General features: G+C 43.4%; 8 protein-coding genes across 8 annotated transcripts; 4 read left to right on the top strand and 4 right to left on the bottom strand.

The window, feature by feature from the left end:
- Positions 1 to 37: 37 nt before the first annotated feature.
- Positions 38 to 466, bottom strand: PHALS_08528 (NADH:ubiquinone oxidoreductase, NDUFS6/13 kDa subunit; the record flags this gene model as incomplete). The annotated part of the gene is made up of 2 exons (XM_024723891.1): positions 38 to 256; positions 329 to 466. The coding sequence occupies 2 exons, from the start codon at positions 464 to 466 to the stop codon at positions 38 to 40; spliced, it is 357 nt and encodes a 118-aa protein (XP_024574823.1).
- Positions 467 to 561: 95 nt separating this feature from the next.
- On the top strand, positions 562 to 1651 carry PHALS_08527 (Aminotransferase, class IV; the record flags this gene model as incomplete). Its single annotated transcript, XM_024723890.1, has 3 exons — positions 562 to 1228; positions 1280 to 1435; positions 1503 to 1651. 3 exons carry the CDS (start codon positions 562 to 564, stop codon positions 1649 to 1651), a joined length of 972 nt encoding a protein of 323 aa, XP_024574822.1.
- Positions 1652 to 1676: 25 nt separating this feature from the next.
- Positions 1677 to 3009, bottom strand: PHALS_08526 (uncharacterized protein; the record flags this gene model as incomplete). The annotated part of the gene is made up of 2 exons (XM_024723889.1): positions 1677 to 2036; positions 2098 to 3009. 2 exons carry the CDS (start codon positions 3007 to 3009, stop codon positions 1677 to 1679), a joined length of 1272 nt encoding a protein of 423 aa, XP_024574821.1.
- Positions 3010 to 4016: 1007 nt separating this feature from the next.
- PHALS_08525 (mitochondrial matrix protein frataxin) lies at positions 4017 to 4771 on the top strand (the record flags this gene model as incomplete). Its single annotated transcript, XM_024723888.1, has 5 exons — positions 4017 to 4204; positions 4264 to 4361; positions 4424 to 4509; positions 4571 to 4627; positions 4697 to 4771. The coding sequence occupies 5 exons, from the start codon at positions 4017 to 4019 to the stop codon at positions 4769 to 4771; spliced, it is 504 nt and encodes a 167-aa protein (XP_024574820.1).
- Positions 4772 to 4851: 80 nt separating this feature from the next.
- Positions 4852 to 6558, bottom strand: PHALS_08524 (the record flags this gene model as incomplete). The annotated part of the gene is made up of 5 exons (XM_024723887.1): positions 4852 to 4944; positions 5011 to 5937; positions 6004 to 6165; positions 6239 to 6364; positions 6514 to 6558. 5 exons carry the CDS (start codon positions 6556 to 6558, stop codon positions 4852 to 4854), a joined length of 1353 nt encoding a protein of 450 aa, XP_024574819.1.
- A 131-nt stretch (positions 6559 to 6689) lies between these two features.
- PHALS_08523 (Cobyrinic acid a,c-diamide synthase) lies at positions 6690 to 8610 on the top strand (the record flags this gene model as incomplete). The annotated part of the gene is made up of 10 exons (XM_024723886.1): positions 6690 to 6897; positions 6969 to 7051; positions 7122 to 7271; positions 7338 to 7373; positions 7433 to 7696; positions 7755 to 7814; positions 7868 to 7906; positions 7981 to 8146; positions 8413 to 8517; positions 8576 to 8610. The coding sequence occupies 10 exons, from the start codon at positions 6690 to 6692 to the stop codon at positions 8608 to 8610; spliced, it is 1146 nt and encodes a 381-aa protein (XP_024574818.1).
- A 2347-nt stretch (positions 8611 to 10957) lies between these two features.
- PHALS_08522 (uncharacterized protein) lies at positions 10958 to 12527 on the top strand (the record flags this gene model as incomplete). Its single annotated transcript, XM_024723885.1, has 3 exons — positions 10958 to 10997; positions 11056 to 11307; positions 11368 to 12527. 3 exons carry the CDS (start codon positions 10958 to 10960, stop codon positions 12525 to 12527), a joined length of 1452 nt encoding a protein of 483 aa, XP_024574817.1.
- Positions 12528 to 12613: 86 nt separating this feature from the next.
- Positions 12614 to 15469, bottom strand: PHALS_08521 (hydroxymethylglutaryl-synthase; the record flags this gene model as incomplete). Its single annotated transcript, XM_024723884.1, has 1 exon — positions 12614 to 15469. The coding sequence occupies one exon, from the start codon at positions 15467 to 15469 to the stop codon at positions 12614 to 12616; it is 2856 nt and encodes a 951-aa protein (XP_024574816.1).
- Between the last annotated feature and the right edge of the window lie 5499 nt (positions 15470 to 20968).

Below are 20968 nucleotides of genomic sequence, written 5' to 3'. Positions count from 1 at the left end.
TTGACTCAATTCCTCTTTCTGAGTAAACAACATGGCTTTAATGACTACCATGATACCCCTCCTTCATTTTGAACCGAATGCCGCAATACTTGCAGGTCTGTGGAGTATTGTGCTCGCGCGTGTCCAGTTGAATGTACTCGACCGGGTGACCCAGAGCGCCACCGCCACCGTCACACACAGCCACATTACTAGCCAATTCCACAATCGGTACTTGAGCGATTCGCTGCTCAGCGTCACTACGATGGCGATTTATGTCCTAGAAATTAGCAATTTGACGTCATCTGGTCAATGGTAGAGAAAGGATTGTATTTCCAGAGCTTGAACGCACCTCAAACGGCGTTTGATAGTCGTAAATGGTGGAAAATCTTGCTTTCTGTAGACGGATACCGGCGGTAAAGGACTGAGCCACACGAGGGGCGCAAGTGCGTGCAGCACTTACAAGGCATTGCGAGCTGCGACGTAACATTTTCGAATATTCCTAAATGTGAGGTGAAAGATGCATTTTGAAAACCGTAAATAGTACTGGTATTTCTACGATGCAGTACTATCATCATTAACAGTATGAATGATCCTTGTGTAGCCTTTGTGGCGGAAGCTCAGAGCTTGTTGTCGGTAGATAAGGTTACTTTATCGGCTATTCCCGCACGTAATTGTACAGAGCTTCCTTCTGCCAAATTATTTCTTAAATCGCGTCCTTTAGGCGTGTATTCCTGCGCAAGAGTAAAAGGTCTGGCTGAGAAGTCTGATGAGCAGCTACCTGCTAGCGTTGTTAGATGGTCTTTCCACTTGCAGCGGCTTTGCGATGGTATCACTAGGTTAACTAGCGACTTCAACCAAGATACTTTAATACTAGATAATCTTAAGCTGGTGACACAATTACTGGCGACCACTGTAGTGACGAAGTGGCTTGCGGTCGATGCTCGAGACGGAATGCTATCGGTACTCTGGTATCCACGTTTAGACAGAAACGACTTTGGTGTAGCCATTCACATCTGTCCAATGCCTACGCCAACGTGTATTGCATCGACAGTATTGGTATATGGGGAGGGACGTGTCAACGCTCGATTGAAACATACGCAGTGGATTGAGGATCGTGTACCGATCGAGAAATACGCAGCAGAGCTAGCAAAGATGCGAGGCGAGTCCATTCAGGAGGTAATACTGAGTAAATGTGGACCAGGAGGTGATCGATTATTACTAGAGGGACTAGTAAGCAACTTTTTCGTCGGTACGTGCTGTTAGCGATGGCATTTGCAGAGGTGGCTGATGCTAGGTGAAGTGAAAGATGGTGCAGTGTACACTGCGGATGAAGGTGTGTTACAAGGTAGTACGAGGGAATTGGTACTCAAAGCATGCGCAGATCTAAAAATTCCGGTGATTTTGGAGGCACCAAAACTTTCTGAACGGAAGTTGTGGCAGGCAGCATTCGTTACAAGTACGGAACTCTGATGGTGTCAAATAAGAAAATTGGATGGAATGAACTGACGTGGTTCCTTTGGTAGGTGTCGTTCGCGTAGTTATCGATGTCTCGTGGATATTATTTGATGGTAAAAGCCAAAACGATATTTCGACAGCACGTATTCCAAGCGACAGTGGCTATACTCGAAGAATCCGAGAGCAAGTTGTAAAACTACACTTTCACCTTAAGTGATGATGTGATACTCCGACACCTTTTTCTACTGACTACGATTATTCTCTGTAAGTTGCGGGGATCTCGTAGCCGCGCCTGCTTTCATGTTATTGACTGGATCAAAGAATGTATTTGAAGATGACTTTTTTGGCCGATCGTCTTCATTTGTGTAATGTATAGAAACAGTCCGCTCAAATGGTCTCAAAAGCATATTCGCTGCTTCCCAAACTTCTTCGGGTGCACCGTCTAAACCAATCTGCAACTCAACATCCTGCGACGAAGCTTGAAGCAAACGGAGCATCAGGTTACCACACAAATGTGCTTTTACCTGTTGAAGCTTTTTGAGACCTCCGCGGAATTGTGAGTTGTCACCGTAAAACACAACTCCCGTCATAAATGTTCCCGTCTATCATTTATATTACATCATGAACAAAACAGAATTCAAGTGTCTTTGGTTGCAGACTTACCCGAAGCATACGAAGAGCAATGAAAAGTTCACTAACTTCAAGACCTGACAAATGTCGAAACTTTATGACAACTCCAAGTTCAAAGCCGTGCTCATCAAGTACGTCCGGAGTCAAGAGAATTGTGCACTCGTGTAGTGCTTTAGCGACCTGTTTGACTAGCTCTTGCACTCTTGCACTTTTATACACAAGATGAAGTTGTCGTGAAGCTTGATCCTGATCAAAAAAACTTCCTGCTGATTTAGGCGATGTTGAGTATACGATGTCATTGGTCTCACCATTCATAACAAACCCCCGTGCTAGTCGGATAGCTAAAGAAGATCTATGACTCATGATAACCTCCACATCACAATACCATGATGTAATCGAGTCCTGAATGCAACGACTGGTTACTCCGATCACACGCCTGACAAACTTATTCTGAAAAACGATAAATTCGTCTAGTGTACCCTCACAACCATCTTGTAATCCGCCCAATGCTTTCGTCAAAGTGTACTCATCTGCCATAAGCTTTGCCTGTTCAATACATTCCATTGAAAGACGATTGATATCGCTTCGAAAGCACCTCAAGAACTCTTGCAAAATTATTAAACTCGCGAGTCGCTCCAGTTGCAACGGTGCGACTTCATTTTTATCACCCGCTTTTGGTGTCGCACATATAATTACAACGATAATCCGTGCAATGACATCTGCAGTCATTATTACTGTGTAGCCATTCTGCAGCTCTAATTGACCGAATGACTGACTCTGTCCAAAGTGAAAGAGACTGACCAAAAACAAAGCGAGCTGTGGGTATTGGAATGGCAAACTGTCATCCTGATCCCATAAAAGAAGAATGCGTCCAGATGTCGTCACAATCAAACATGCAGGGATTGAAGTATTACTTTCGGGAGAAAAATTCACAGCAGCTTTCATTTTATAGAAAAGAGACTTCCGAAAGCTCAGAAATTGCACTTATTCGCTATTTTGGTCGCTCAACCCCGTAGTTTCTTAAGAGCATCTTTCAAAATGTTCTATATGAGTAATAGGGTGATATTTTCGGAAATAGAAACTTCAATGCTCATATTTTCGACTTTTGCTACGACAATTTAGATATTCACTGTGAAAAGGCGAAAGATTAGAAAGAATGAAATTGACTTTGCGGAATTTTAGATATTCACTGTGGTGTCTAAACCCAGGAGTCTTCTTACTAGTTAGTACCCACAGGATAAACACAATGACTCAGGTGATGTCTGTACGGGCAAGTCCTAAAAATTACAGTTATATACATATAGTTATCATCAAATATCTCTTCATTTCTAAATTCTGATCTATAACAAATTTTCGGTCCCTTGTATTGGCTGTCCAGTCGATACGATGAAGTGTTCGGCATTTTAGACTCGCTCATCAATTTATCAAGATTCTGGTCAGGTTTGGCAATTTCGTTTCAAATGCTGATGTTAAAAAATAAAAAATCAAATTAAGGAGATGGATATGAAATGCAATTTAAGGCAATAGTATCAACTCATTTTTAAGAAATACAGACTCGGCTGCGCCTCTTCGTTTTCAACCCGCTGCGCCGAGAAATTCCAAAGTGATCTCGATCATATTTTTAAGAGTATATTTTAATTGGATCACGAGACTTTGGCATAAAGTTCCACCTTGACTGCTTTACTGCTGTATTAATTTCAAATTTCTGAATTGCATGTTTTTTTATTCATCGTTACTGATTCTATCCTGCTTAATTCATTACTTCGATTCATGCAGATACAAGTCCTTCACGGCGATTTAACCATTGCACCATAATTTGGTAAATGCCTCTAGTGTTTCATAGTGTGCGGGTTTTTTGATGATAAATCGATAATTTCCCAGTAAGTGAAATTTCAATTATTAAAATCTCAAATATCATGCAAAATTAGGTGGTGCCTGTTTCGATTTTAGATATGATGCTGCAACGAGCTCTTCATAGCACTCGGAACTGTCGCAATGTCATTTTCCAGATCTATAATAATGTGACACATGTGGCTATGATTAATTGCAGCGTACTGCATTTAGTCCAAACCCGAGGGAAGCTTACAGTTCCAATTGCTAATCGTCGTCGCCGTCTTAAGTCGAAAATATCAAAGGACAAGTGAGTAGCAATTCTTGATACTCTTTCATGGTCATCGATATATTTGAGTTTCTAAATAGGTTTGCAGCACTATCATTGGAGTTTTTGGACCGTGTGCAGAATGCAATGGAGCCGCTGTACCCGCCAATTAATGACGAGTTCCAGCTAAAGCGTGATGGTACTATCTTTCTTGTATAGGATGTTCTTGAAGCTAACTCTTGCTACTTACTACTGAAGTAGATGGTGAGATTTATATACGGACAAATGCCAGAGAATTCGTAGTCAAAGTACTGCATTCCAAGCAACAGATCGAATTTTCTTCCCCAGTATATGCCTATATGACGCTGGCCTTTTCAGTCACATGCTAATTAAAATGGATATATGCAGGTATCTGGGCTGCGCTCGTATCAATGGAATGTTCTCACTAAGCGGTGGGAAGATGAGGTGCACTTACCTTTCACTTACACACTGTGTACGTCTAGCTGACTACGTTTTTAATCGACACATGGGCAGGCGGACTCTCACGATATTGAAGGACTATTGACTCGTGACTTGATGCGCTTCTGTGTGGGAATCCCACGCTTTTAGCTGTTACGGTTTGAAAACAGAGAAAACATCATTTGACGAAATGTTGAGTTTTTTCTGTGTTTCGCTGGTATCTGAGCCTATTACTCCAGCGTCTTAAGTAAGCGAAAAAGCCCTGCAGCTTCACGAATTCGACTAAATTCAATACAAAAAGCTTGTACCTCAATGATCAAATCCTACACAAAAGTCACATTACACTGTTAGCGCAACGTTTGGGCTTGCAACACAGTTAAAGGGCATACCTGTACATTGATTATCTTGTTTCGAATCAAAGATTGCAGAAAGACACAGACAAGACGCACGAGACGATTCTGCATGTACTTGTCCTTGATGTTTTCACACGATGAAATGCAGTTAGAAATGTACAAGTGAATAAACTCGGTTGGTAAATCCACAGCTGTAGTCAATCGATTCACCACTTCCATCGAATGAAGGGACATGTCCATATTCACAAGTGCTGATAAGTATTCAGTGATTTGATTGGACGACATGAGCTTCAGCAAACAGTCGATGGCCAGCATTGGATTGTTTTCAACGAGATCTGGTAGTCGTTGTGGTGTCAAAGAGCAATGATACACGAGCTTAGGATCTGCTTCAAGTTCCGCCAATACCTTCTGCTGCAACGATGGCACAAGTGGCTTCTGGAATGCACGAAGCATCAATTCACGCAGTGCAATCCCATGCGTTGAATCCAGCATAGTTGCATCCCATAACAACGTGGGGCAATAGTCCGGGTTCAGCCATATTAATTCCGTCATATCTGGTTCAAGAATTGGCGGAGGAAGACGCATAAAGGTCGGCTCAAGACTTAATAATGACAGTGATCCCGTCGACGACACGCTCGCTGCAGAATTCGACGAAGCAGTCGACGATGTCTCGAAATCACTAAGCAAACTCATTTCTTCCAGTGAAAGCGCTTCAAAACACGGCAAGTTCAACGAGCTCACTTCGTTTGGAGTCACTTGAAGATTAGCACCATTATTCACGTGTTCTTGCAAATCAAACTCTGTATCGGTCACAACATTGCGAATCCCTGCTGCGCGAAATTGTGGAACATCTGGCGTGCGTTCCAAGTAGCTACTTTTTAAACTTTGAATGTCAAATTGCACTGGTTGTGACGGGTTGGCTCGAAATTCGGCAATCATTTGCTTTGCCGTCTTTTTGCTGGACTGCGATACAATGATTGCAATATCAATATTGTGAATGTCACAATTATATTTCAATTGCTAACGTACATCGCGAGAAGCACTTGTTTGAGAAAGCAAATGAATAATAAACTTTTGCTCGCATTGATCGCTACCTTTCTCGAGTGCATCGAGAAACACAGGCAAGAACGGATTCGTTGAGGTACCTTCATTGCGATACAACTCGGATAAGATTGAGAAGCTTACAAAACGCTGTGATCAATCACCACAACAATAAAAAGTTACTTATTGCACAATTTTATTGCAAAATTAGTCTCAAACGTACCTGTGAGCTCGTAAGTAAGTTATCTTGCAGCAGGATGCAGATGGTGCAGCCAACTTTAAAGTGATCGTTTTTCGTAAATGTGCGTAAGAACATACTAGAGACTTGATCGAGCGGCTTATCGTCTTCCTATAAAGCAGATTACACGTCATGAACACGTCGTTAGAATCCCGTTCAAATTATTTCTCACGCGCATTTCTATCGGCTCATTCCTCGCATTCCCTTCTTTTCTGACGCTAGAATATTTTCAAGCACTATGCAAACTGCAAGTTACGCACATTGAGAATAGCCAGGAGCGGTCGAAGCTCTCGAATTTCAAGCATTACGGTGGACCGTGGGTGATTCGGTCGTCGCCTTAACGGGAGGGGAGGCAGGACTACAAATTAAGGCATAAAATGCGAATTGAGCAATTATCAATTGTCACAGTCCTTTCTATCACGTTTGACATAGATCAATGGGTTTATCAACGGACTCGTTGCTAGCTCGTGTGCGGCCTTCATGCTCCAAGCTCATTGCGCATGAGTTCTCGTCAGTTCGCATCAATAAAGGAAAAGCACGTAAATTCTATGAGGACTTAGACGTGAAGGAGTTTGAGAAATTAGCAGAGCCCATGAATTTTCCACTTAACTTTCACTCGCAACGAGATGAGCTCAATTTTCTCAGTCTGTAAGCCTCTGTTATACAAGCTACAACAGTGACTGACTATGTGTTTGAAACATGCTGATATTCATAGCACTCTATGGGTTACTGAACTTCGGTAGCGGCTTTAGAAAAGACTTGCACAAGTATGCAGATCGGGGAGCTCATGACACTATTGTGAGGATGCATAGTGAAGTCATACCTGTTTTTTAGCCAATCGACAATGACACACGTTAACAATGAGCAGGTTTTCGGGCTGATTGGAATGTACATTTCGGTACCCAAGCTGGACGCCCGGTATATGACGAAGTTGACCATTGACCTGGTGGCAAACTACTTCAGTATACCTCTTGAGAAAGATGAAGAAGTCTCTCCGGGAATTTACATGTCAAAACCAGTAAGACACACTTGATATTAATCGGTAATGCTATGCGATTCGATAAATGGAGTATTACGAATACAGGGACCCCTAAAACCGCTGGCTGCGATGATTCAAAGGGTAGAAGATCCAATTTCTGGATCAAAATTGATATCAAACACTGAAATGTGGCCATGTAGATTCTAAATGAATGTGGGCAGAAGCTGCTTGACTTGAAGATGACAGATTTTGGAGCTTTTGTAGAAGCTAATCTTTCACCGAAACCCTCTGATGACGGAAAGGAGAAGGCGAAGATTAATCCTAGCTCAAGTGCAGTTTATCTCGTGGACCAGCTCGTTGCTACATTTCCAGGTTTTGGCGACCACTACGAGATTCATGGCGAGAAAGTGTATCTCTTGAAGCGTGCTCAACTGGCCGTCGCATGCATTCATCGTCGATTTGAGGTAATAAATGCTTCACAATGCTGATCACTGTACCAACCTCTAACATCACAAACTCCAGGGTGCCGATTCCAAACTAATGTTTAAAGACATCAACAAATTAACAGCTTTGAGCGACAATGTGAGATAAGTGCAATATCAAGGTTACAGTTTTTGATATTAACTTCTGTTCAGGTCTTGCCCTGTGTTCTTCATGCTGTAGGTGTCCTCGAGGTTAGAGAAAAAAGTTTTCTGTGCCGATCTTGCAATCGTTGCGCACCAATTTATTGTTTTTATGTTTGTACCAGTATGACCCCGAATTGGAGGCACGAATCAATCAAAACGAAGAACTTCCGGCCGGACAATACGAGTGCGAATTGCGCGCTGCAGCTCTCGTGGCATGTGATGAGATCGTCAAGGCGAGCAAAGGTCGCATCAATATTCTTCAGCTAGACTACTACTTGTGGCGCTTAGGTAAACATGATCGCTTTCGGAATCTCGAACGTCACGTCACTCGCGACACTTTCTTCTATTAAAAAAATGCACTCGACAACTGTTGCAGTTGTACAAATCGTCTAATTCGAAGCCTTTGTACCCTCAAACACATTCAATTAATGATTTGTAAAGCTCTTAAAATCTCTTTGTGGCCATTTGTGAGAATTTATAAAACTTTCGAATAGCTTATTTTCTAAATGACACTAAATGGAAACATAACTCATTTCCTGAATTATTTTCCCAAGAATGTATGACGCAGCCACCGTGGCCTTGCCGTCTTTGCCATCGATCTCGCTGGCTTCAAGACAGCCTCCAGCGCCACACATTGCGACTAAAGTTTTTGGCAAGAAGTAGGTCAGCGAAAGGCATTTCGAAACCATTTTTTTTAAACTAATTTGATACGTCCAGCCGGTGCTGCGTACAACTACCTCGTGATGGAATGATGTCGTGTATCACTTGTTAGAGTCGCCAGAAATGCCACTTCGTTGTAGTGACGTAACTCTCACGTCGCAAGTTCCGCGACATTTTGAGTCACTTGAAGCCTTCAAAGTGTCCTCAACTCGGTACGAGCCTTGCTTAAGACTCAGTTGATCGTCGCTATTGTATTACAAGCCACTGGTAAACATGATTCTGCGTTTAGCTGATAAACGTATTTTGGACGATATGACGGCGCCGCGGAGAACTGCAGCTCGTAAATGTTGAGTGTCATAATTGACCCGCTGTATAGACCCGCTGTATAGACCCGCTTTACGACCAACGTGAACTTACAGTCAAGGGTCTTTAAATCAGACGTCCATGGCTGCCATCCATGGTATCATATACCGACAAGAGCATTTGCAATACAATTCAGCAGCCGTGATGCGCGACAAGTTAAACAACGTGGCGACGAGTCAAACAACGTCGCGATGTGCTCACGAAGATCTTTAAGAAAGGCCGGAAAATTACCGACGTACACGAACTTGTTTTGACTATGCGACACTTGTTATTCCATCCAGCGCGGAACAGACACGACAGCGACAGGCGGTTGGCCTGTGTATACAATGATGTGACTTACGCAGTCCGTGTCAAATAATGAGTACCCTTTTTCGTAGCTTGTAGAAACAATTAATAGCATTGAACCTGCAGTAACGCGTCGCTAGGGTAAAACACAACATAATGGACGCATTCGCTAAGTGACTTTCTGAGCGGCACTACTATTTTATAAGTACACGCGATTTTTCTAAGTCTAAGATGTGCAATGCTGCAAAGGTATGTACTCGTATAATGAGATAGCTACAAGAACGAGCGAGAATTCCGCAAGCCGACAAAAATAGTGGTTTTGGCTCGTGCACTATATGAATAGAGCCTTACGAGTTAAGAGATGTCCTTTAATGAATAAAACGGTGGCCATCCATACCTGGATATGACGTTAGGAGTCAAGCGACAAAAATTTTTATGGGCACATATAGGCGCCTGTACCATCGTGCTGTCACCATTATTCACAACGGGACTACGTCAGCGTCCAGCACAGATTTACATAGCGACGAATGGACCTTGAGATTGGTCACTATGCAGACATACGCTACCGAGACGATTTCAACACGTTTCGGTCTTTCTCAATTGACAGTAGAAAAAATATTCTTGTAAACGAAGTTGGAGCGGGACCGTCATGACGTAAAAAGTTGTGCCTTCCATCGAGACTTAACGGTATAGGGATCAATCCAAGCCATTGAATTGCGAAATAACAATCTAGCGCTGAGAGGTCGTGGTCAACTCGTGCGTTTGTCAACTTTAAGTCGTGCGTCACAGGCAGAAATGGCTCAACAACCAGTAGTAATGGTGTTATTTTGAGCAGCCACGCACTCAAAAGATAGTTAGCATATTAGTCAAGCGCAATACGCTTTTTTGGCGTATATTGTATAGAGAAAAAAATCAATGTTGAAGCCCCCTGACAAAAGGTATCATCCTGCCTATCAAGGGCACTACTCACTATACGACCGTAAAGTCACAATGCTACAAACTTTAGACTAATTGTCGTGAAACAAATGTAGCTCGGTACTCGCGGTAAGAGAGACCCCAGCTGATGACTACCTTTTTCTTAACATGACAGCTTTTTACGCTCAAACCTTATGCTGGTGATGAAACTACCAGATTATTTCTAAATGCAAATGTAAAGGTACTAGATTTTTGGATGGAGCAAATTGCTTCGAAAGTTAGGTCTCTTTCTGCATTTAAAAGTCTCTGAGTTGAGCGATGAAGCTGAGCCGGATTGCAGGTCAAAAACAATTGGCGCATATATCTCGAACTCAGTCAGAAACCAGGGCTGAATTTTATATTCTCTATAGCATAATGTAAGGCTTATCTATGTGTTTTAAAGATACAATGTCTTGTGCGCTGTAAATTAAGCTATCTTGCTTCATGAGATCTCAGAGCTACAAATCGCTCGACTTTAGAGTAAATGCAGATTAGAATCATTATGTGTTGCGTTGAGTAGTCCTGCACGTTTTGTATAATGCTATGAATCTCTACCGCAATATGAAAAGCTTTAGAGGTACTACAAAATGTCAAATCTCCATGATAAATCATGGAGATAGTGACTTCTGTTGAATGTAAGGGTTGCCGAGAAGAAACAGCCAGTTTGATAGTCTCTCCTCTTCCTGTTGTCACATTCAGTAAGAACACTCGTCAAGACGGCTCCGACCAGGAAAATTCGACCAGGTACTTTAGTTTGCATCTCGCAGCATTAATAGCGTTGCACTGATTTTTGTTACATGATAGATATCGACTGTCGTGAGTAGAGAAATATAAACCATGTTCAGACGCAACACTTCTCTCGCGGTATTTATCGCTGGTGCGTGACCTCAATACTAAAAAATATAATGATGTCGATATACTGACGATTTTTAAAGTAATCGCTGTTCAGGTTGTGTCCTTTCGTAATATATCAGCAGAGCCTTCAATCTGTAACAAGGCTGAAGAGTGCTATGTGGATGGTTCATCTTCAAACTTATGTAATCGATCAGAGAAGAAGTGCGATCGGTGTATTAGTGAGATGGAGAGCGACTCATTATGGACGACGATTGGTTTTTCTACTAATTACGCGTGTTACGCGTTCAACGATGATGGCGATTGTCCGTATGGCACGACCAAGTGCTCAGCAAGTGCGTAAATAGCACATTTCTAATACTATTAGTACTCGACTTATTAAGACTGTGATTTAGAGATGCAGGCATCGGAGACCACAGAGACCACAGAGACCACAGAGACCTACGAGAACAGCACACAAGGTAGTGATGCTAAAGGCACGTTTGTTGAAAACAGTCTACAGTCAAACTTGTCGGCGAACTCGAGTAGAATGAACAACAAATCGTCTACTTTCAGTGACTTAAACGAATCGACAGCCAGCAGTATATTAATTCCAAAGAACAAAAAAGTGACCTTGACGACCCCGGAGGATACGAGCAGTAGTGGCAGTATGCTTAAGTCACCTAAATTAAAACCGATTCAAATGGAACCGGAAGAGTCAGAATACGAACAGGAGTCTCCTGAAAGCTCAACCAGCGATTCTAAAGGCGATGTTCTCGAGTCGGACACGATCAAAACTGATGAAACGGGGAATGGCTACTCAGCAGTACAACATCAGATTGAAACGCGTAGTGCCAAAAACGTGATGTCGGACCGGGAGAGTGTGAGTGCCACTGTGGCGCCTGTCATTCCAAAACAATCAGAAGAAGCACTTGTGGAATCAACACCTGTCGAAAGGAAAGCCGATCGATCAAATATGTCAAGTGGAAACAACAGTTCCGTTAGTAACCAAATGGGTTTGATCATTGGGGTCGTAGGTGGTGCTGTCGTATTGATAGCTGTGGCTGGATTTGTTGCGTGGAAGAGGAAAGATGAAGATGATGACTCTGATGACGACGACTCAGCGTTCTCACCAACAAAGCCAGCTGCGAATCAGGGAATGGCTGCACCATATTCTGTGTCTAATGCAACCACAGCGTACTCAACGAATGCAACGTATCCATCACAGCCTCCAAATGATGCGCATAATTATGGGAATCAATACAGTAATCCGTACAATAACAAAAATTACGACGGAGGAAGTTACGCGAATAATTATCATGGCAATTCGTCCAATCAGTATCCTGTTCCTTCTGGCTATGGTAGTCCCGGGTCAATTGATATGGACGACGAACAACTACGTCGGACGGACAGCATTTTAGGTGGCACGGGCGTTATGTTGAGTACCAAAACTGGTGGAGCTCCATTTGCGCTTAGTGGCGGACCCAGTCCGACGTACAGCGATGCAAGTGATGACGCACGGGACAAAGAAAGAAAGAAGACTCGTCACAAACGCACTTCGTCGGTCGAGTTTTAGGCAGGAGGATAAACTTTATGTTTATGTATTACCACACTAAACAACCATGTATTTGAGGTTAATTACATAGAATTTCATATGTTAAGCTACGTGGTATAGAGGGAGAACGCTAGCTGAGAGCCGAAGCCTGCTGCAAAGCGTAGCGCGTATTTGTGGACGTATGCACCTCCTGAAGCAAGACGAAGATGAGTGTCTTCGCCCAGATTGGGATCGTGGGTTTCAAAGTGTACTACAGGCGGTACCTGCTTGAGCCGAAGTCCCTCAATCGCTGCGACGTCCTCAAAGGATACAGCCATAGGATGTCCTGTAAATCCCTTTGTGTTAGTAATCAAGAGCTTTGACAGTAACTCGGGGCCAAAAGCTGTACGCAAGGCCGTAACTTCTGCGTACGCACATGACGCTGTTGGAGATGCATTTGTTCCCGTTTCATGGCTGTAGTAGACTCCATTCCGAGCAATATCGCTGCGCGTGATCCCGAAACGATTTTCGATACTGCTTAAAAATCTTACGAGCTCTTGACCCACATGATGTGGCTCTAAAGCAGCACCATGACATGCAGAGTTACTGTATTGGGTAGCAAGCAATCGCACTGTCTTTTTTCTGATCATTGGTCGTTCAGCAAAAGCTCGTGGAGATTCCAGAATTATACCAACTGCGCCACTTCCAACAATCATCCCCTTGCGTTGAACGTCAAATGGACGTCCTGCTGTTTCTGCTGTCGGAGCGATAGATGCCGCACCAAGTGCGCGAAAACCTCCTCCGATTAACGGCATCATCGCCTCTGAGCTAGCAGTATCGCTCGATAGGACAATAACACGCTCACACTTCCCTGCACTAATCCAATCCTGAGCCATGCCAATGGCTTGTGTCGCTCCAGCACATGCAGCATTGATTTGGGTATTAGGTCCACGAGCTCCAGTTAATTGAGCAACTTGTGCATTGGCTAATACAAGGAGTCGAAAGAGAATCTTGCGGTCCATTTCATAGGCTGGATCATCCTTCTTTTGAAAGTACCGCGAGGTTTCCATCACTGCAGCATTCATTGTCGGAAAAGATGTGGCGTAGATTACACCCGTCGAGTCGAGTAGATGTTCTGGCAAACGCCAGTTGCCATTTATTCCATCAGCTAGACCAGCATTTCGAACTGCTTCGAGACCAGCAGCTACAGCTAACTGCGTCGTATCATCCATCGAGTGCGCTATCGTCGCAGCAATTCCGTACTCTTTTTCAAGGTCGATTCGGGCCACAACAGCTGACACTTGAATACATTCTTCGACACTTGAGACTGGCATTTGTGTTATATTTCCGGTTATCATATCCTTTTGGACATGCACAATCTTTTGAGTTATCATTCTCTTCTTGTCAACGCTTGTCAGTTTCGAGATGCAGTTTTCACCACGTAGAAGCTTCATTACTGACTCTTCACCTTCAAATACTTTCGTCTGACCTGGCAGCCCAACACTTGTACCGACCACATACACTGCACCACCAAGCTCTTGTATATTCTTTACAACACGCTCGTGTTGAGTATCTATATCTACATGATCTTGAGGCTCTGACCGAGCGTAGAATCGGCGGCCCATTGCATCAATATGGTCCAAATAAAATTCTCCAGGTGGAATGGAGCTAATTGACTGTGTGAGTTGCAGACCGTTTGATACACTGTATGATTGCTGACGTAATTTTAGTCGAGCCGAATATTCCTCAGGCGTTAATTTAATACGGCGTTCTAAACGTGTCGTTAGATCGAGGGACTGGGCCATTTTCTCCAGTGTAAACTTGCTCTTTGAGTCACTAGGCTCACGAGTGTGTAGTACAAACATCGAAGCGATACTACCTGAGCCATACGAAAACATGAGGATTCGAGCACCACGTGCTAGATCGGTGAAACGCGCGTGTACTAACGTCGCAAGATTCATGTACACCGCAGCTGTATAACAGTTTCCAATCTTTTGAGACGTGGTGCAACTTGGCAAGACTGTGGTTTGAAACTCAATTGCTGCCAATTTTCGAACAGCTAGATCCAGTTCCCGATCATTTAAAGTATCGTACAGAGGTACCTTTGACCACTTGGTAAGGGAGATATACTTGGATTTAGCAGCTTCATTTCCGTTCGCTAAGAAATGTCTTGAATCCAAAAATAATAGACGAGCAAATGACTTTTGGACCAGTTTATGGTATGGCGAGTGGAAAACCGCGTACTTGAACGACGACACACCAATCTGTTCTCTGTTGATACCCTGAAAAGCTTGTTTCTTACAAAACAGCTGATAACATTCATCGAGCGCGTGTAAATAACATTCATTTGACAATTTACCATCCACCGTGGGGTACTCACTTGTAACATTGGATTTAAAAAAGTCCCAAACGTTCGTCGTATGAGTCACTTTTGAGCGACAATCCAATATAATTGGTGCATCAGCTCCAATGAGCATGGCCACAGCCCCACACCCGCCACTGGGACGTGCTGGGCCTTCAGCGTACACTGCAATATCCGTCGCGACTACCAGAGCGTATCGTCCGTCCCACAAAGAGCTGTCGACCCATGCTACTGCATTTAATAACGCTGCTGTGCCACCGTAGCACGCATTGATGACCGTAGCGCCATCCACGTCAGTATTGTTGTCAAACAACTGCATCAGAACAGTCTTGGTGGATTTGCTTTTATCTACTAGCGTCTCTGTGCCTACTTCGAGGCGCCCAATTTGCTCGGAAGCAACTTGATATTTGTTTAGAAGTCTCGAGACGACAGTTAATGCCAGTGCATTCACATCTTCGCGGTCACCAGGCACAGCCATACTCACTTGTCCAAGACCCAGTGTATATTTGCCGCTGCCGACACCGTCATAGGCCTCCATTTCGCTTTGGTCCACAAATGTCACAGGAAAGTGAACTTCCATCGCTAGAATTCCCACATTACTGGGGCGCGTGAGAATTTCCATAATTTGATTTTGTCGTTATGCTGTGTCGAACGTACGATGTGCATTACCACGTCACGCTAAATCTGAGACATGTTTGTAATTTAGTACCAATTAGTGTTAAAAGACAAAATAGCTGCCATGCGAATTAAATAGATGTATATAATGAATGGGCCAAAACAACTTTAAAAAAGTGGGGTCATGTGTCCAAGCGTTATTTCAACTTGCCAACGAAGCTATATTCAGCTTATCAAGCACGATAATACAGCGAATACCAGACCTGCACGATGTCTAGATAGAGCACTGCATCTAAGACCGGCAACCTCTTAGTTTTATATAGATATCTGACGATACAGAGTACTGGTCTTGACTAGGCTAGATTGGACAAACAGTGTTCACGATTGGTCAAGAATTATGCGATCGCTGATACGGAATGATAGCAGCTATGAACATTATATTCCAGGTATAACGAATCCCGAAGATCTGGATCTAGTCAGTACTGTGGTAGAAATTATGATCAAATACCGCTGTAAAAGTTAGTGATGTATTATGTCAGAATGATGGATTTCCACTCCGAAGAACTCATGAGACACGTTGTACCAAGGGATACGCAATGTCCCATTGTATACATACAAATTACACAACTCCGAAGTACCAAAGTACAGGCACTGAAGAGGACAATGGATGCGATGGGTTGCCGTGCACCTTGCAATGAGGAAGCTTTGACTCAGGGAATCCGCGGGCTTTACTCCAGATGGAAACCAGGAGCCTCTCTGATTACTGAAAGCATTATTCGTGGTTCTTTTTCACAAGCTAGATATCTGAAATTAAATCGTATTGAAACTAAGGTTGAATATTTCTGTCTTATCATGTAATTTAATGATTAATATGTGTATAAGTACAATCAGGTGTTTGGTTGCATTACACTTTGTGCAATCCTTTGAAAGTCGAAGTACTCAAGTGATCTCGCTATTGAGGACGATGAGTAGTCATGAAGGAGGCTGGTGAGACTCGTGGGTTGTCAGCCCCACATCGTGATCTACAGAAAGTTTCACTAGTGAACATAGTAGAACAGCTATATCCGGTTTAAGTTTAAATAAACGTATGACTTTCACTTACCCATTACATGAAGATACCCTACGTGCTATTTTTTTAAATTTATGACAAATAGATTACAAGATGGTGCTCCCGCATGCATATGCGGCATCCTCTACTAATTGCAAACATTATAGGTGATAAAAATGCTGGATCCTACTTTGAAGCGTTTACTTGTGACGAGACCAACGTGTCTCTGTCTTTAAAAGTGGATGGCCTAAGCCAGTCACTTCTACTAAAATCTTTCCCCAGAAGTTCTAGTTTAAACCTTTGAAAATTCACCCAAGATCTTGTATATATTCAAGCTGAAGTTCAACCCCAGTACAACCTTAATTGTTCTAATCAAATCCATACAAAGCCCCAGGTTTTATTAGTAAATTTTCCAGAAGACGTTGTGGTGTTTTTGCATGTAGCTCTAGGAACAATGAACTCTTACGAATTCCGTTGTAGATTTTAGTCTCCTTATCGTATTTCCTTTCAGGTCGGGACTGCTTTTTTTCCCTTCACGTCGGGAATTGCTTCCTCGTGTGTTTGGTGTCAGATGGACTTATGGCAATAGCCCCCTCTTTTTATCAAAAATTGCTCGGTTTCACTCCAAGTTGAGCCCACACTTATTTTCTCTGTGCGTTGTTATTGCGGACTCATTGCAACAACGCTATTCTCAGTGCCAGGTACACGACAAATCTATTGCACGCAGTAGAACCCGTCGTCAAATTGATAACCAAGTTTCAGAAAACTGCATATTTTGTGATAGAGCTGAAGTTGTTTAATTTTCTGTCCTCGAGTTATTTAGATACGACTGATGTACTCATTTCTTTTGTTGGTTTGGCGAAATTAGGCGGTTGGTAGTTCGAGGACTGGATGCGATGATTATTCGCCGAAAGGCGCTTACAAGCTATGATATTTCGTTTGCAAAACACCCCAGGGATGCCCCATCTAGGTGTCCTTGAGACAAACTGAAATTGCGTACAATTACATCCGGCCATCCAGGGCAATTTTCTCCGATCCATTGATAGTACGCGTGGTGAATGTAATTACCACGTCACGACAATCTCCAACAAAAAATAAAGAGGTTGCAAGGTTCTTAAGGCCAACTGTCCCACATTTTGCGCTTAGTATTCTCTGAGTATCTTCAATAATGAGCGTATCAGTGACTGATGAAGTGTTCACATCTCTCTCCGGTACGTACAATACCGTTTTGGTACTTTCACCGTCTTGAACCTTTCGCATACATACTCCAGAATGAACTTTGCAAGCTAAATGGGAGCTTTTGTCCGAGGTAAGAAGAAAATTAGTTTAAACGATTTAGTCGTTCAATCAAGAGATGAAACAAGTTTTGATACTATTTCATTGGAGATCACTACTTCCCACGGAAGGCATGTCATCCTGTAGTGCTGACTCGGAAGTACCGACACATCGTGACAAGGATATATCATCTTAGAGAACTTAACTAGCCGTCCTACATGTGACTTACTGACGCCAAAACGACACACAGTCGCTCTTTCCTTTCACCGGCTCTGGCATACAAGACATCAGCTTATGGCTGCAACGAAAGGGATCATCAGGGAAACTCGCTAAGGCTATGAGCATGACGTCGCTCATTCTGGTATCTGCTGATTAATACTCTACAAACTGCGGCATATAACTGCTATCGTCGGTCTTGTTTTAATTTTGCGGTTGAATATCGCGTCTGCATTCCGATCTTTTATCAAAGAGCAAAATCTTTGCTAGACAATTTAGGCAGTCTGATATCCTACACCGACGCTGGAATAATTTGTCGTCCTCGTCAAATGTTCTTCTGGTTCCTGGAAGAGCTTTTGCTTCAAGTCTCACCAGGATCTAACCTTAAAGATTTGGTACGGGAATTTACTTTTTCGTCTTCTAATCGATCCATGGCGCATGTCCATACAATGAATGATAGCTTGTATCAAATCAGACAACGTATTACAGATATGATTGAGCCATTTATTTCCCAATAGTCCTCTCTTCATCCGCATCTCACAGAGAGGGGTGGGTCAGACGACCATTCTCGATTGTTCATACCTCTCAGCTGAGAGAAAAGAGCCTCGCGCAGCACGGGTGTTTAACACTACCATAGTTGAAAGATCTGCGAGTACTGCAGGCTGTTTCAGCAGCTAAATATTTCTCTCTTCCTTCTCAGCATGGCTGAGGTCTATTGCCCCTGGCGCGCTCGAAGAACTTTTACTTCCCGTAAACTTGAACCATCCCTCGCGGCACATATCGCATCAACGCTACTTCGATTACATCTCCGAAGGAAATATGGTGGGTGGGGATGGTCTCAGCTCAAGCTGTACGTGTTTCAAGACTATGGACTGCCTTTAAATGAGGATCTACCACCACTGTGGCTATCAAAGTTTGCGACTTTTGAACATAATTTGCTAACGTTCGCCTTGGTTGACGGGGACAATAATTTTGAGCGTACGGGACACATGATTAGGCGGTACGAGATCTCGGTACATTAGTCACTTTGACACTTTCCATATCAAAAGTGCTATTTCCACAAAGTCACTGCACGTAACAGTCCACATTCATGCGCAGCCTCTTAGTAGGTACCGCGAGTGCGACGTGTGTTATCCCAATTAAAGCATATTCATAGGTTAAGACCTCCACGTTCTTGTCCTCGGGTGTCCTATTGCCAAATATTGTAATGCAAGACAATGGCTTTTACCGATGATATTGTCAAGACGTATTTCTCCGCGCGAATCGCAAAACGAGATTAATAAATAAGTATGTTTTCTACTCGGTGCGACTCTTTGCATTGGAATGTTCAATGGAAAGTGGCTAGCTGTGCTAGCTTTCAAAAAGCTAGATGTACAGTGCAAACGTCGATCTCTCGAAAAGACATGCTGCAGAACAATCTGATCGATTGCTGTATGTTTAGTGCCTATGACTTTGTTGTTATTTAATGTAAATTGCACACAAATACTTCGTGATATATCGGTCACTGCGGTGAGTTCTCTGAGAGGATGCCCGATAAGAGGCATGCTTTGAAACAGAGGCTATCGAAGGCACTACCATGTTTATCGTCTGGTGAAGCAGCTGGTAGGGGCAAATTGTTTTTATGTACAAATCCATTTCGAAAAATGTTTATCTATATTCATGTGAGGGATGTGAGATCAGATGTGGACACTAACATAAGCCATATTCGAGCAGTGCCTGCGTTTGTGCGTAGAGTTATGGCGTTCATCAATACAGATGTGAATGTCATTAGCAAAAATTAGTCATCTTTCGGAATGCTCATGAGAAAATTTTGCTTAAGGCACGACCGCAAAATTCAGCACCACTGTATAATGAAAAGCATTATGGTCATGATGGCACTGAACAAATTGCTTTGTCCTGGACAGCCATTTGAACAAGTATATTACGACTTGTGCTGACAGTACAACCTCGACAATACAAAGTTGTTACTGAATCTTGAAAGCTGGTGCTTTAAGGCGGCAATAGCCACACTATAACGGGGTTTCACGTGCCCTGGTATGAAGGGTATGGGATCACATAAGATCGTGTGATTACACAATGGTGTGGCTACACTTGAACAAGAAGTCATTACGTGGCTGGACCGCCAGTAGATAGGAAACCCTATAGATTTATATATGCGGCTTTTGCCGCGAACAAAGCCGAGAAATGCAGTTTACGTTTCAAGCGGAAGAGTTTATAAGCCTTGGAATCAGGTTGTAGGTAATCTTAGAGTAAGTGGATTGCGATTTGCTACATTCGTACTGGTTCCAATTTCAGAACAAAGGTCACCGACCCTAACCAAGCTTCCTCTAAGCGAAATAGCTACGGCAGTCCCGCTGCTCTTGGTAGCACTTGTTGTCAATCTACACCTGAGTCGTTGCGACTGACGCTCTGTGAGAATGGAGCAGATCTCTTACTTGCCCTAGTGCATGCAGGACGGGCTTAAATCGCCCATGTCCCTGCTTGGCCCTGAGGGCGTGCAACACCTCGCTTCGCAAGACCCTGAAGCAATCGGAGCGCGCTTGCAAGCTATGCAAATGCTCTGCTAGAGCACCTACAGCAGATGATGTCGGCGTCGACTGCGTTCATGACACCACCGTCGGCGACGGATGACTTTCCCCGATCCAAGCCGCTCTTGGTGAGTGTTAAGACTTTTGAGGGCAAGGATGGAAAGACTTTCCTGCTCTGGGTGAGAGAGTTCACGATGGCGATGGAGTCTGCCATGCTCCAGAACGAGCAACAGCGCGTGGCGCTAGCTATCTCCATGCTCGGCGGTCGAGCATGAGAATGGGCACTGACGTAGGGTACTTCCATTAAAGCGGCAATTTTTCCTGAACTGAGCTGAAGCTGCAGCTTTTACAAGTGTTCTTGCCGCCTGACCAAGCATATCGCATGCGATCGCTTTTCCTCGCCGCATGACAGGGCAAGAAGGAGTTGGTAGACTTTGCC

Source organism: Plasmopara halstedii, assembly GCF_900000015.1.
Source record: "Plasmopara halstedii genome assembly, contig: Scaffold_323, whole genome shotgun sequence".
NCBI classification, from domain to species: domain Eukaryota; phylum Oomycota; class Peronosporomycetes; order Peronosporales; family Peronosporaceae; genus Plasmopara; species Plasmopara halstedii.
Note: the sequence above shows the minus strand (reverse complement) of the source record. Positions and strands in the feature narration are given on the sequence as shown.